At 44.1% G+C, this 12500-nt stretch overlaps 1 protein-coding gene across 1 annotated transcript in view; it reads right to left on the bottom strand.

The window, feature by feature from the left end:
* The window catches only part of ldah (lipid droplet associated hydrolase), a 62543-nt gene that overhangs the window by 9795 nt on the left and 40248 nt on the right, over nucleotides 1-12500 (bottom strand). The window contains exon 5 of the mRNA XM_080850796.1: nucleotides 11335-11575. Within this exon, the coding sequence (XP_080706922.1) occupies nucleotides 11335-11575 (241 nt within the window). The remainder of the gene's footprint in view (nucleotides 1-11334; nucleotides 11576-12500) is intronic.

Genomic DNA, 12500 nt, shown 5'->3' with positions numbered 1-12500 from the left:
GTAAGCGCTTCACTAAGCGCTTCCATGCACGCTCCCAACGCACATCAGGTGCGCTCTGCTCTCTCTGGCTCTCTCCCACACAACAGGCACCACCTGCCTTATCTGCTCCTGCAATTAAGCACCTACACCTGGGTGCCTGCTGCATTCTGGGGCCTGTAGTCATTGGACCGGCAGCCATCTTGTGGTGTGGCAGCCAGTCCTCCCGGGAAATGCCACACCCCACTATAAGCTGGCCCACCGTGATGCCACAGTGTATATGTGTGTGTGTGTGTGTGTGTGTGTGTGTGTTTGTGTGTATGTATTGGGATAAGCAGGATATGGAGTGGGAAAACAAAGGCAAAGGCTCACATACACTCCTACTCTTCTTTTTATTAGTGTGATTGCGCCACTCACAGTACATATTATGTGATTGCGCAAGAAAGGAAGGAAGGAAAAACTTTTAGCATTAAAAACTACCATTGCTCTCTAATCTATCAGTTCAATCACTGAAACGGACCTCTCCTCCATAGTCTCCAGCATGAGGACCTCCACCTGTGCCCTTGACCCCCTCCCCTTTTCCTTAGTCAAGGCCTGCCTCCCCTCACTCTCCCCTCTCATCACCAACATCATCAACTCCTCACTGTCCTCTGGTCTCATATCCCCCTACTCAAGCTCGCTGCTGTAATCCCCGTACTGAAAAAACCTGGTCTTGACCCCAACATCCCCAACAACTACCGGCCCATCTCCAACCTCTCCTACCTGTCCTTGAGAGAGCTGTTGCATCACAATCACAAGTCCCCCCTCTGCTGACACTGGCTTCCTAATCATCCTAATCCTTCTTTACCTCAGCGCCGCCTTCGACACCATCAACCACTCCATCCTCCTCTCACGTCTCCAGCACTCCCTTGGCATAACTGGCATTGCCCTCTCCTGGTTCACCTCATATCTTTCAGACCAACATCAATTTATTGCCATAAAAAAACTGTAAATCCTCCACCTCCCCAGTCACCCACAGTGTCCCCCAAGGTTCCGTGCTTGGTCCCCTCCTCTTCATCATTCACATCCTTCCCCTTGGACAAATCATCCGTCGTCATGGTCTCGATTAACACTGCTATGCTGACGACACCCAACTCTACTTCTCCTCCAAGACAATCACCTCAGTCACTCACTACACTCTCACCACTGTCTTACTGATCATGGATGCAGCAGAACTTTCTCAAACTTAACTGCAATAAATCTGAAATACTCATCATCGGCCCTAACTCCCTCACCCGCTCAGCTCAGACCTTCTCTCTCAAAATTGATGGCTCCATTGTCAACCCCTCCACCCAGGTCCGCAACCTTGGTATCATCCTCGACCCCACCCTCTCTTTCCTACCCCACGCCAACCACATCACAAAAACTGCCTTCTTTCACCTCAGGAACATTGCACGCCTCCGGCCCTCCCTGTCCTTTGCCACCACCGAAATTCTCATCCATGCCCTCATAACCTCCAGACTCGACTACTGCAACAGCATCCTCTATGGCTCTCCCAACAAAATCCTCAATAAACTCCAACATGTTCACATGAGTGCCTAGAAAAGCGCTATATAAATTGTAAGTATTATTATTATTATTATACTTTGTTTAACAGCATGTTCGAGAATACACCAACAGATTGTTCTCCCACCTACATAAAATGTATTGCTGAACAAAAAGCAGCTGTGTCTCGGAGACACAGAGAATGCCCTTTGATGTGATACATGTGCTATCCCTGCAAAGGACATGCTGACTGATGTTGAGTGACTATGGTAATGTAATGACTACAGTCTTTATTCATCAATATACAGTACTGTGCAAAAGTTTTAGGCAGGTGTGAAAAAATGCTATGAACTAAGAATGCTTTGAAAAATGTAAATAATAAATGTTTATTTTTTATCCATTTACATGGTAAGACTGAGCACAGCAACAAGACACAACGTAGTTATACTGCATCAGCAGGGTCTCTCCCAGACAAAGATTTCAAAGCAGACAGGGGTTTCAAAATGTGCAGTTCCAGCTCTTTTGAAGAAGACGTTGAGGATCGTAGACGCAGTGTTCAGCCAAGGAAACTTAATGCAGCTGATGAAAAACACATCAAGCTTATTTACCTTCGAAATCGGAAGATTTCAAGCAGTGGCATCAGCTCAGAACTGGCAGAAACCAGTGGTACCCAGGTACAGACATTTACTGTCCGGGGAAGTCTGGCCAGAAGTGGTCTTCATGGAAGAGTTGCAGCCAAAAAGCTCTACCCCGACAAGGAAACAAGGCCAAGTGACTGAACTTAGCACGTAAACATAGAAACTAGGGTGCAGAAACATGGCAGAAGGTGCTCTGGACTGATGAGTCAAAATTAGAAATATTTGGCTGTAGAAGAAGGCAGTTTGTTCGCTGGAGGCTGGAGAGAGGTACAATAATGAGAGTCTGCAGGCAACAGTGAAGCATGGTAGAGGTTCCTTTCCAGTTTGGGGCTGCATTTCTGCAAGTGGAGTTGGAGATTTGGTCAGGATGAATGGTGTCCTCAATGCTGAGAAATACAGGCAATACTAATCCATCATGCAATACCATCAGGGAGGCGTATGATTGGCACCAAATGTATTCTGCAGCAGGAACATAACCCCAAACATACAGCCAATGTCATTAACAACTATCTTCAGCTTAAAGAAGAACAGAAAGTCCTGCAAGTGATGGTATGACCCCCACAGAGCCCTAATCTCTACATCATCGAGTCTGTCTGGGTTTACATGAAGAGACAGAAGAATTTTAGGAAGCCTACATCCACAGAAGATCTGTGGTTAGTTCTCTAAGATGTTTTGAACAATTTACCAGCCGTGTTCCTTCAAAAACTGCGCAAGTGTATCTGGAAGAATTGATGCTATTTTGAAGGCAAAGGGTGGTCACACCAAATATTGATTTAATTTAGAATTTTCTTCTGTTCCTTCACTGCATTTTGTTAATTTATGAAGAATTGATGAAAATAAACTGTTAACACTTCCATTTTTTGAAAGCATTCTTAGTTTACAGCATTTTTTCACACCTGCCTAAAACTTTTGCACAGTACTGTACGTATGGGCGTTCTTGTATAGTTTGTTCAATACAATCCTATCACAATTTCCTGTGCACAGCTTTAGTTCCCGATTTCATCTCTAGTTCTATTGTTTTTCTTATTTCTTGTTGTTCTAATATAAAGCACTTACAAGCCTGTAACAATTTACACAAAAGCATGGGAACCCAGTGACAACACAAGATAGAACTGGGCCCTCAGAGTCAGTGGCTGTAAAAGTGTGGCAAACTGGAAATGAAAGTGTTTTGTTTCTAAAGTAAAATTGTGTTTAAAACAGGTAAAGGGTACAAGGTGCCCAAAACAATAAAGTGGCTTTAAATGAAGTCAAATTTTTCCATAATTGCTCGTCCTGCAACAATGCATAAATGTGTTTCTATTTAGCCGTTCTTTCTGTGAAAGAAGGGTCCACTTAATGAGACAGTTGTGTTTGTCTGTTCATTTCAATAACACATCCCTTCAAACCCCTCAGACAGCCACAATAAAAGCCTGAATCTCTCTCCACTGATTGTATTGCGCGGTGGGTGGCCACTCCCTCATGGTCCCTCCACACTGAAAACAAGCTGTCTGCAATAACAATGAGCGCCACGCTAATGCTATGAGTCGCTACGGAGAAGTGTTGGCCTCGTCGTTCATCATGTTCTCGTTTAGCCGACGACAGCCGATCCACTAATGATGAATCTACAGCCGGTGCTGTCAAACGTTCGCCACGTTGCAATGTCATCTAATGCTATCGGTGTCATACTAAGGGGGAGTTTTGTTTCACTGATCACCGGACACAAAAAGGCAGTTTTGAACACAGGGTGAATAAAAGTGTCTCCTCTCCCTCTCTGGACGGATGCTGTCTTGTAGCGGGTCTAACGCATTCCGTCCCGTGGTGCCTTTGTGGGCCCGTAAAAAACCTCTAAAAGAGACATAAAGCCATACAACATATCTAAACAAATACCTTGCCCCCAGATATGAGGTCATGCACAGACAACAGTCCAATATTCTCCAATATACTCACGGGGGGAAGACACAAAGGGAGGAAACAGTGGTGTGTTAAATCAGGAATTTGTGTGGTCGACTTTGATATGACATTTTAAAAATGACTTCTCAACAGCGACCATATTTCAATCATTATATCTGCTTTCTTTTGATGATTTTATTCCCCCCAGTGTTTTTCCAGAGAGGTCTTGAACTGAGTCGTTTGATTTTATGCAACCGTTGCGTGCTTCGGCCCCTGTACCTTTTGCTGAGGAGCAAGCAAAACAAAGAGTCTGTCCAATATAGGTCCAGAGTATAAGCTAAACTAAAAGGTATGCCATGCAACCCCATGTCTGAATTGAAGTCTATTCCTTCATGCATCCGCTACACCTACTGATTCTTTCCAAGTCTCCCAACATTACTATACCACCTATAAAACATCCTGAACTGCTAAATAATCAGACAACTATGTAGATACTTAGACCAGATACTTACACTACATAACTCAAAATGGAGAATGCGGTTCATTTTACTGTAGTCTCATTTGATCCCCCGCTGCATTGTGCACTACATTGTTGGTGTGTGTGTGTGTGTGTGTGTGTGTGTGTGTGTGTGTGTGTGTGTGTGTGTGTGTCTGTTTCTTTCTTTCATGGGCTATCTGGTAACTTATTGTGCAACTACCGCTGTCTGAAGCTCCTAGCCCATATGCTTCTCCCCATGCTCACACAGAGGAAACGTCCCACTGGGCCCCGGATGCTTCTGCAGCCTCCTGAGCCTGAGTCTAGCACTGCAGGAGTGAGCCACTCTCTCTCTTAGGGGCTCTAGACAGGCAGATGCTCTCAGGTCTATCCAAGAGGTGAGAGTCACTGCTGACAGACAGGTTGGCTCAGAATTTTACGAAGAGAATATGCTCTTTGAAGGAGGTGTAACTTCTTACACTCCCCCACCACAAAATATTTAGACTGCAAGTGAGCATACTGCATGGATTTACCATTTAGTCATCATCTTATTGAGTCCATCATGGTTTACCACAGATGTGGATCAGCAAAGTTTTGTTGTCCACTTCTAAACCGGGTAATGGCAGCCATTTTGCCAACATTCCTGAACAACAGTGACATTATCTGATTCAGTCGTAAATTGCGGTTTCACCGCTGGTTTGGTAAGGCGATTGGTGAAAGCTACGGATGTATGAAATCCTTATGGAAATGGGGTAATGGTGACCAAAGGCCTTTTCATCAATCACTTTGCTGTCAGGGGACGCGTCTGAAACAGTTATCACTCGCTCACTCGTAGCAGGCCGGGTATGTTCCTGGTGGTATTGTGGTGGCAGGCTGTCTGAATTGGGACCATGGGTTTCCACGTTTGAATTAGAGGCCTGAGCCCAGATGAGTAGGGGCTAAATGGGAGCATGTTTTTTGTCAACACTACATTACAATCCTGCCCTGCGTGTCTTCATTGGTGATCTCACAAGCGCTTGTGCCAGCTCAGTATAGTTGCATGTGAGAGTAGCCTGGGCTTACTGCCTTGGACAGCCTTTGATGATAAGGAATGATCTGCTTCTGTCTTGTTGTTCTCAAAATAAAAGAGAGAACACACACACACACACATACGCACACACACACACACACACACACACACACACACACACACAACAAAAATCTTAATATCGGGAACCCTGTAGGAACCAATAATGCCCAATTCAGCTGATGACTTGCAGCCTTGTTTGTACATGCAATGGCGAGACATCAATGAGGAGCTCAAAGCACACACACAAACACACACACACCACACACACACCACACACACACACACACACATAAACACACAGGCACATTGTCTGGTAATTATGAAAGACAAGCCTGTCAACAAACTCACACATGGCTTTTCTTTTTGTCGCGTTCAAGCCCAATGCCGCAGAATGTCTTGCATATTTCTGCATGTGTGTGGGACGGTAGACTGTATAAACACACCAAGGTCAGAGCCAGAAAGAGAGCCAGACCCAGCTGAAGGGGGTCACAGAGTGGGTACGCAAATTGACAAAGGGAACGGCAGTCGCGTTTTTCTTCTGCCGTGTTGATTTGCTAAAGGAGGAACATCATAAAGCCGTTTAGCACGGGGAGCAGCCCGGAGCCAGAACCTTTTGGCACCACTTTAATGGTTACCATGGCAGAGAAAGCAGGCCAGTCAGCTCAATTCACAAAGACTCCTGTCTAGGAGCTTTCTACATTCAGTAATATACACACTACAAATTTTGTATTAAAAAAATATTGTTTTCTAAATGACTAATGTAAGGTTGTTGCCAGGGATTTAATTGGGATTTATAATATGGGGGGCCTCTGTGATTTCAGGGTTGACATGTGTGAACGCGTCAGCAACAGACAACAAAGGCCTTCATTTGAATAATAATTTTAAGGAAATTCAGACAAATTATTACTTTCAAGTATCATTTTAAGACGTTAATAGATGTTAATAAGGCCCATGGTTGATATAATTTGACAGACTCTACATACAAAATATTAAAAGGTCTGATCTGCTCTGATAACCCTCTGCTCGGAATGTGGCAATGTGTACATCTGATGGCAATAACACCTTTCTGTAAGTGCAATCTCTCCTGTGTATCAGTATAAAATAGGAATGGACCAGTCTTTTAAATACTTACATTACAAGGGAATTAATTTACATTCTACAATATTAAAATACTCACAGACATTAATTAATGATTACAGCTCGAAGATCAAACTAGCATGCATTCTACCCATGAAGCCACTTGTGTTGCCCCTATATTCTGTTGAAAACTAGCATGACAGTTTAACTTGAACCTGAGCTTGTGAGCTATCTTGATGTAACGGTCAGCTTATCTGTGAAGATTTGAGGTAACCTGTCGCGCTACCATCTTGTGGTAAACAGCATTAAGTAAAATCGACAAGTAGCCTACGTTGTTTTAGCAGAATATCAGACAAATTTACATCCAGTTATGAAACATAATCAGGTTTCCTTGTCAGTTTCTGAGCTATTTCTCTCCCTAAATCCCATCTTTTAATCTCTCTGCCATCTGCACCATCTGACTGACAAAAGAGAGGGTTAAACTGCGAATTGCCTTTTGGGAAAATCCATTGACCATATCAAGGGAAACCATGTGAAACTTCTGCTGCTTGTATGTTGCTACATTTCAAATACTCTGCAGCTCCATAACAGACACTGCAATTAATCTAGAGTTATAAGTGAAAAATGTGTTTTACTCATTGTTTGAATTATTAAGACCGAGAAGTGTAATAAAACATATACGATGTTGAACACTGGATGTGGTAAGGTTGAGTGTCCCCTGATGAAATTGAGCCTAAGACAGCCCTGGCCCCATTTAACCTCTTGGTTTTGGATACATTACTTCATTTGTAAATGCATTACTACATTTACGAGATAAAAAACTGGGGATGATTGGACTATTACTCAAAGCATATGGTTTACAGAGCCTCTAACAGTACAGTGTGTGTGCGTTTCCAAGAGTTATTTGTGTGTGTGTGTGTGTGTGTGTGTGTGTGTGTGTGTGTGTGTGTGTGTGTGTGTGTGTGTGTGTGTATTAAAACATGATTACGGTCAAGTGTGTAACAGTATATATGCACAAGTTTGTCCTGAGTGGGTGTATTTTTGCGCATTTTGTGTGCACAAATGTGTTTGCATATGTTCACACCTGTGATTGTGTGCATGCATGTAAGCATATGTGTGATTATAAATTTGACCAAGCGAGTAGCTCTTGCTGTTGTTCCTCGAAACAGAAACAGGTGTCTGGACGAGTTCCCCGCGCCGCCTCAAGCCAGGGGATAAGGGAGGAAATCACACTCATACAAAGAGCGCAAGGTGCCAGGCTGGAAACTACACAGCTTCCCCCAGCCAAGCTGCTCGTCAGTGGGATAGCTTCCCCCCGCCACGTCTCCTCACGGCGTTTCCTCTCTCCTTCCAGCTTCAGTTCTCCAAATCCATCAGTGTAAGGCCAGGAAGTGAACTCACCTTCAGTTCATTATTGCTTCCACGCTCTCTCTCTCATGATCCTGTCGAGAGATAAGGGCTACATGAAAAAGATGCGAGGAGGCCGCATCAAAAACGGCCCAGACAAAGAGTAATGGCCTGCCCTCGCGTCTTGCCCCCACGAACAGGCCAGCTGGTGGTGGGCTGTGCCGGGCTGGATCAGGCCCCTGCGCTATGCTGTGCTGTGCTGCGCTGCGCTGCACTGTACATTCTCTGAATAATTACAGCGGAAAAGGTCGCAGGAAGGAGTAAAACCATGTGTGAACACCAGCGGTAAAATGTAAAATGTAAAAGGGCAGCGCTGAGTGGCTAAGTAAAACGATCTCTGAACGATGTCCAAAGTGTTCAGCCTGAACGCGGGAGGCCTTTGCGGACCTGGACGAATGAGGACAACTGAAAATTTTCTTTTTCAGAACACTCGTCCGCTCGACGTTTGAAGGCGATCCATCCGCAAGCGAAGGGGGTGCAGTGTGGACTCTTAGCACAGCCAGTTAGCGAGAGCGTATCAACATCCTCCACTTGAGAGAGGGTATTTCAGAGAAAATAAATATTGAAATGTACGCAGGAAGTTCCATCTAATCGCAACATGTTTTCTTAATTATGTCTGTCAACTCACCATTAATTTTGTATGTAATATAAGACAGAGAATGAGTGTAGCTTTTCATTTCTGTAGTCAAAGGCCACTGCTCAATAGTGCAAAACCTTATAAGAAAAAAAGACATAAAAGGAGGGGGAAAAAAGAGAAAACAATGAGTACCACCTGGCGTTTTCAAAGAATGCGAAAATATTTCTTAATCAAACCTTACTGCGGCAAAGAATGTTTTGAGTCTTCTTCTGTTAGAGCAAAACAAAATGGAATTAACAAGAAAAAAGTACATCTTGGACGTTCTCCACAGATGCTATGGAGGGTCCCAAAAGGCAATTAATGCAAAAGGGGGTATTATTGAAACCATGTTGTTGGGTGAAATTGGGAGCGAACCTCTTTCGATAAAGATGGAAAGAGAAATGGGGAGCACACCCCCTCCTCAAGAAAAAAAAACCCTTTTAGTAATATTCCTGCAGTTAAACAGAGAGAGCTCTTTGGCAAAGATTCTCCGACCATCACAACATCAATCATCTCCCCTCCCTCGACGGACAAGGAAAACAGCACACGTTTCGCATGGGGGAAGAAACTGAAGAATAAGAGAGAAGGGAAAAAGAAGAATAAAAGAAAGAAAGAAATAAAGAGAGGCGCATAGACCCGTGGTCCAACCTAGCCAACCCTGCGACCAGATGATTGGCTTGCTCAAGGTGTGGCGTTAATTACCCCAGGTTCTTATCTCCAGCACCATCTGGCTGCAGAACACCCTACAAAACACAGGGCTAATCTGCAGAGCTGAAATATGCTCGTCCTCTTGGCAACCACTGCAGACAGATATCCACCCTCCCCTCCACCCCACCTCATTCAACCCCCACCAAAAGCCCGCTGAACGCCTCCCCTCCTGGCCGTGCGGCGTGTCTGAATTACAAACAATCGCTCTATCGTTAAACATTTAATGGAGGAGACTTTACAGGTTTTTAATATGAGGAGGGATTTCATGCTTCCCTGAACTGTCTGGCTCTGAAGGAAATTTGGCAACGGTGAACCAAGGGTCACTGCAAAATTTGAAATGAATGAATCTGACATTCAGTATTCCTGATCTAAACTGTACAATGCTGCTGTAATTTACAAAGTACTTTGTTTCTATGAGTATAGAACAAATAAAATTGATGTCAGATAACCAACTACACTACTTTTGCAGTGGCATGTTAAGAACCAGTAACAGGCAGAGGGGAACAGAAGATGCATCTTAGACCATCGAAAAAAGTTTATCTGGGCTTAGGGGGATTTCTAAAAAAGTCAGTGAACTGTTATCAGGATTTCTTTCCCTCGGATGCCCATTTGGGTCTGAGTCCTGTAGTCTCTGGTTTAACCTGCTGACACAGAACTGCCACGCTCCCCTCATTCAGCTCCCACTCCAAAGCTGACTCAACGGAGACAAACAACCAAAAAGGGAAAGATGAAGCAGCCCTTTTGAAAAACCTTTAAACCAGATATGAGGATATGATTCAACCGCAGCAGTAGTTGGAGCATCTCTCTTCAAAAGAAAATATGCTTTATTTATAAGAGGGAATTGAAGACATACAACCACACAGCCAGGGTTGATGATGTAAACACAAGCGATGCAATGCCGAAGATTTCCTACTCCACTCCTCTCCAAGCCGCGGTTAGCTGCTCCAGTCGCAGGCCCACTACGCGTTCACCCTAAAGTCTTTCATTACCGTCCAAGGAGGGTTTCCCAATCCATCAACAACCAGTCAGGCCGTTTCCGATGTTGTCTTAGGGGTTACACATTTAGGGATGTGGTGATCTGGGCATGCTTTTTGAAGTCTTGCTGTGGTGGAAAAATCGGGAACTCTCCACTCTCGTACCAACATACAGGACTGGCACAAATGCTGGTTAAATGTGACTGTATGAGCTTTGCTGGGAGTGGTGATGTGCAGTAATGAAACTGATGGGTGTTGGCACACAAAGAACAATTTTGGAAATATTTATACAGTCCAGAATGTGCCAACCACAGATCCATTACCGTTTAGTCCGTTTAGTTTGTGTGAAAGCTACCATGCACCCTGGGCATCTCAGCCCCATGCATTAGTAACATATGACCCTTCGCGTGTTCCGTCAGGTCATGCAAAAATCACTGACATACCATTCTTTGAGGATAATGTATACACACAAACACATAACCCTTCACACACACACACACACAACACACACACACACACACACACACACACACACACACACACACACACACACACACACACACACACACACACACACACACACACACACACACACACACACACACACACACACACACACACACACACACACACACACACACGCAGAACACACTAATTCCTCTATGCTTTCAGAACTCTGCAACAATCTTCCGCATGAGCATGTCTGTATCTTACCTCTCGAAAGTAGGTTGCTGTAATGATGCTGATATGTGTGTGTGTGTATGTGCGTGGATGTACATGCAAGCTTATGTCTGTACGTGTATGCGAGTGTAATGTATGTGCATGCTTGTGCGTATTCCAGTCTGTATGTGTAAGTGAGTGTGTGTGTGTGTGTGTGGGTGTGGGTGTCTGTCTGTCTGTCTATCTGTGTGTCTATCTGTGTGTGTGTATCTGTGTGTGAGCATCTCTGTGTGTGTGTGTGTGTGTGTGTGTATATGTGTATGTATGTGTTGATGTCTCACCAACAGAATCCACGCTGATGAGGCTGACAGTAGCGGGTACGGTGGCATGGTCGAAGGAGCGCAGACCGCGCATCACCCAGCGCACGGCACAGGCCTTCAGCCTCTCGGGCAGCAGCGACAGCAGGAAGATTGGCACGTATGTCGCGTAGCGCAGGTGGCACAACACTGGGGTCATGACTTTGCCCTGTGGGGTTACTGCCATGCGCTCGATGGTGGGGAAAAGCAACACAGACTTCAGCACCTGCCAATATAAACAAAGAAACACTCACTGAGTCACATCACAGAATTAACGTGAAGTAAGCATGAACCTTTATAGATGCGGTATATTCAGAATATATCCTACATCTATATCCTTGAGTGCATAACTGCTTTTACTGTTGTATATTACAGTTAACAAACACTTGAACATGAACACTGAACATTTCCTAAACACTTAACACAACAATCTAGCTTTTCCTCCACATGGTAATAACAACTGATTTCCAAATGTTAGTAACATGGATATTTTACTTTGATTGTTGGCTGTACAATTTCACAAGGAAGCAACGCATTGTGCAGCAAAGGAGACATAAAGATTAAACATTTAACATTTGTACACAAAAGACTGAAAACAATGTAATGACTTATGGCAAATTTATTCCAATAGAACTCACAATGTGTTGCAAGAGAGAAAAAGATTTAAACTGTATTAGAAGTCTTGATATTAACCAAAAATTGTCACAGGTGGCAAGTCAATAATATCTTATTTGGGGCAGGACACAGATATAGAGAGACTAAGGTAGTCAGAGAGAAAGAGAGGGGGGGCAAGTATAGAGGGAGAGAAAGAGAGAAAAGAGACAGAGAAGTAAAGACAGACAGAGAGGGAGGGAGACAGACACAGAATGAGACAGAGAGAGAGAGAGAGAGGGAGAAAAAAGAGAGAAAGAGAGTCACTGAGAGAGGAAACACCTGCCTCCGTTTGGCAAGCAGGCAGAAAACAGCTATAAACCCATTGAGTTAGTAACAAAAAGACAGTAAGCGAGACAGAGAGAGGGAGAGAGAGAGAATGGGAGACAGAGAGGGAGGGAAATGAAGAAAGAGTGTGTGTTGTGTCTGCTTTAGCGATTTCTTTGCGGGCCCCGCCAAATAAATTTCAATGAAACAAAGCAGCACAATATCTGGATTTC

Source organism: Sprattus sprattus (genome assembly GCF_963457725.1).
Source record: "Sprattus sprattus genome assembly, chromosome: 13".
NCBI classification, from domain to species: domain Eukaryota; kingdom Metazoa; phylum Chordata; class Actinopteri; order Clupeiformes; family Clupeidae; genus Sprattus; species Sprattus sprattus.
This window is presented reverse-complemented; position numbering and strand designations above follow the sequence as displayed.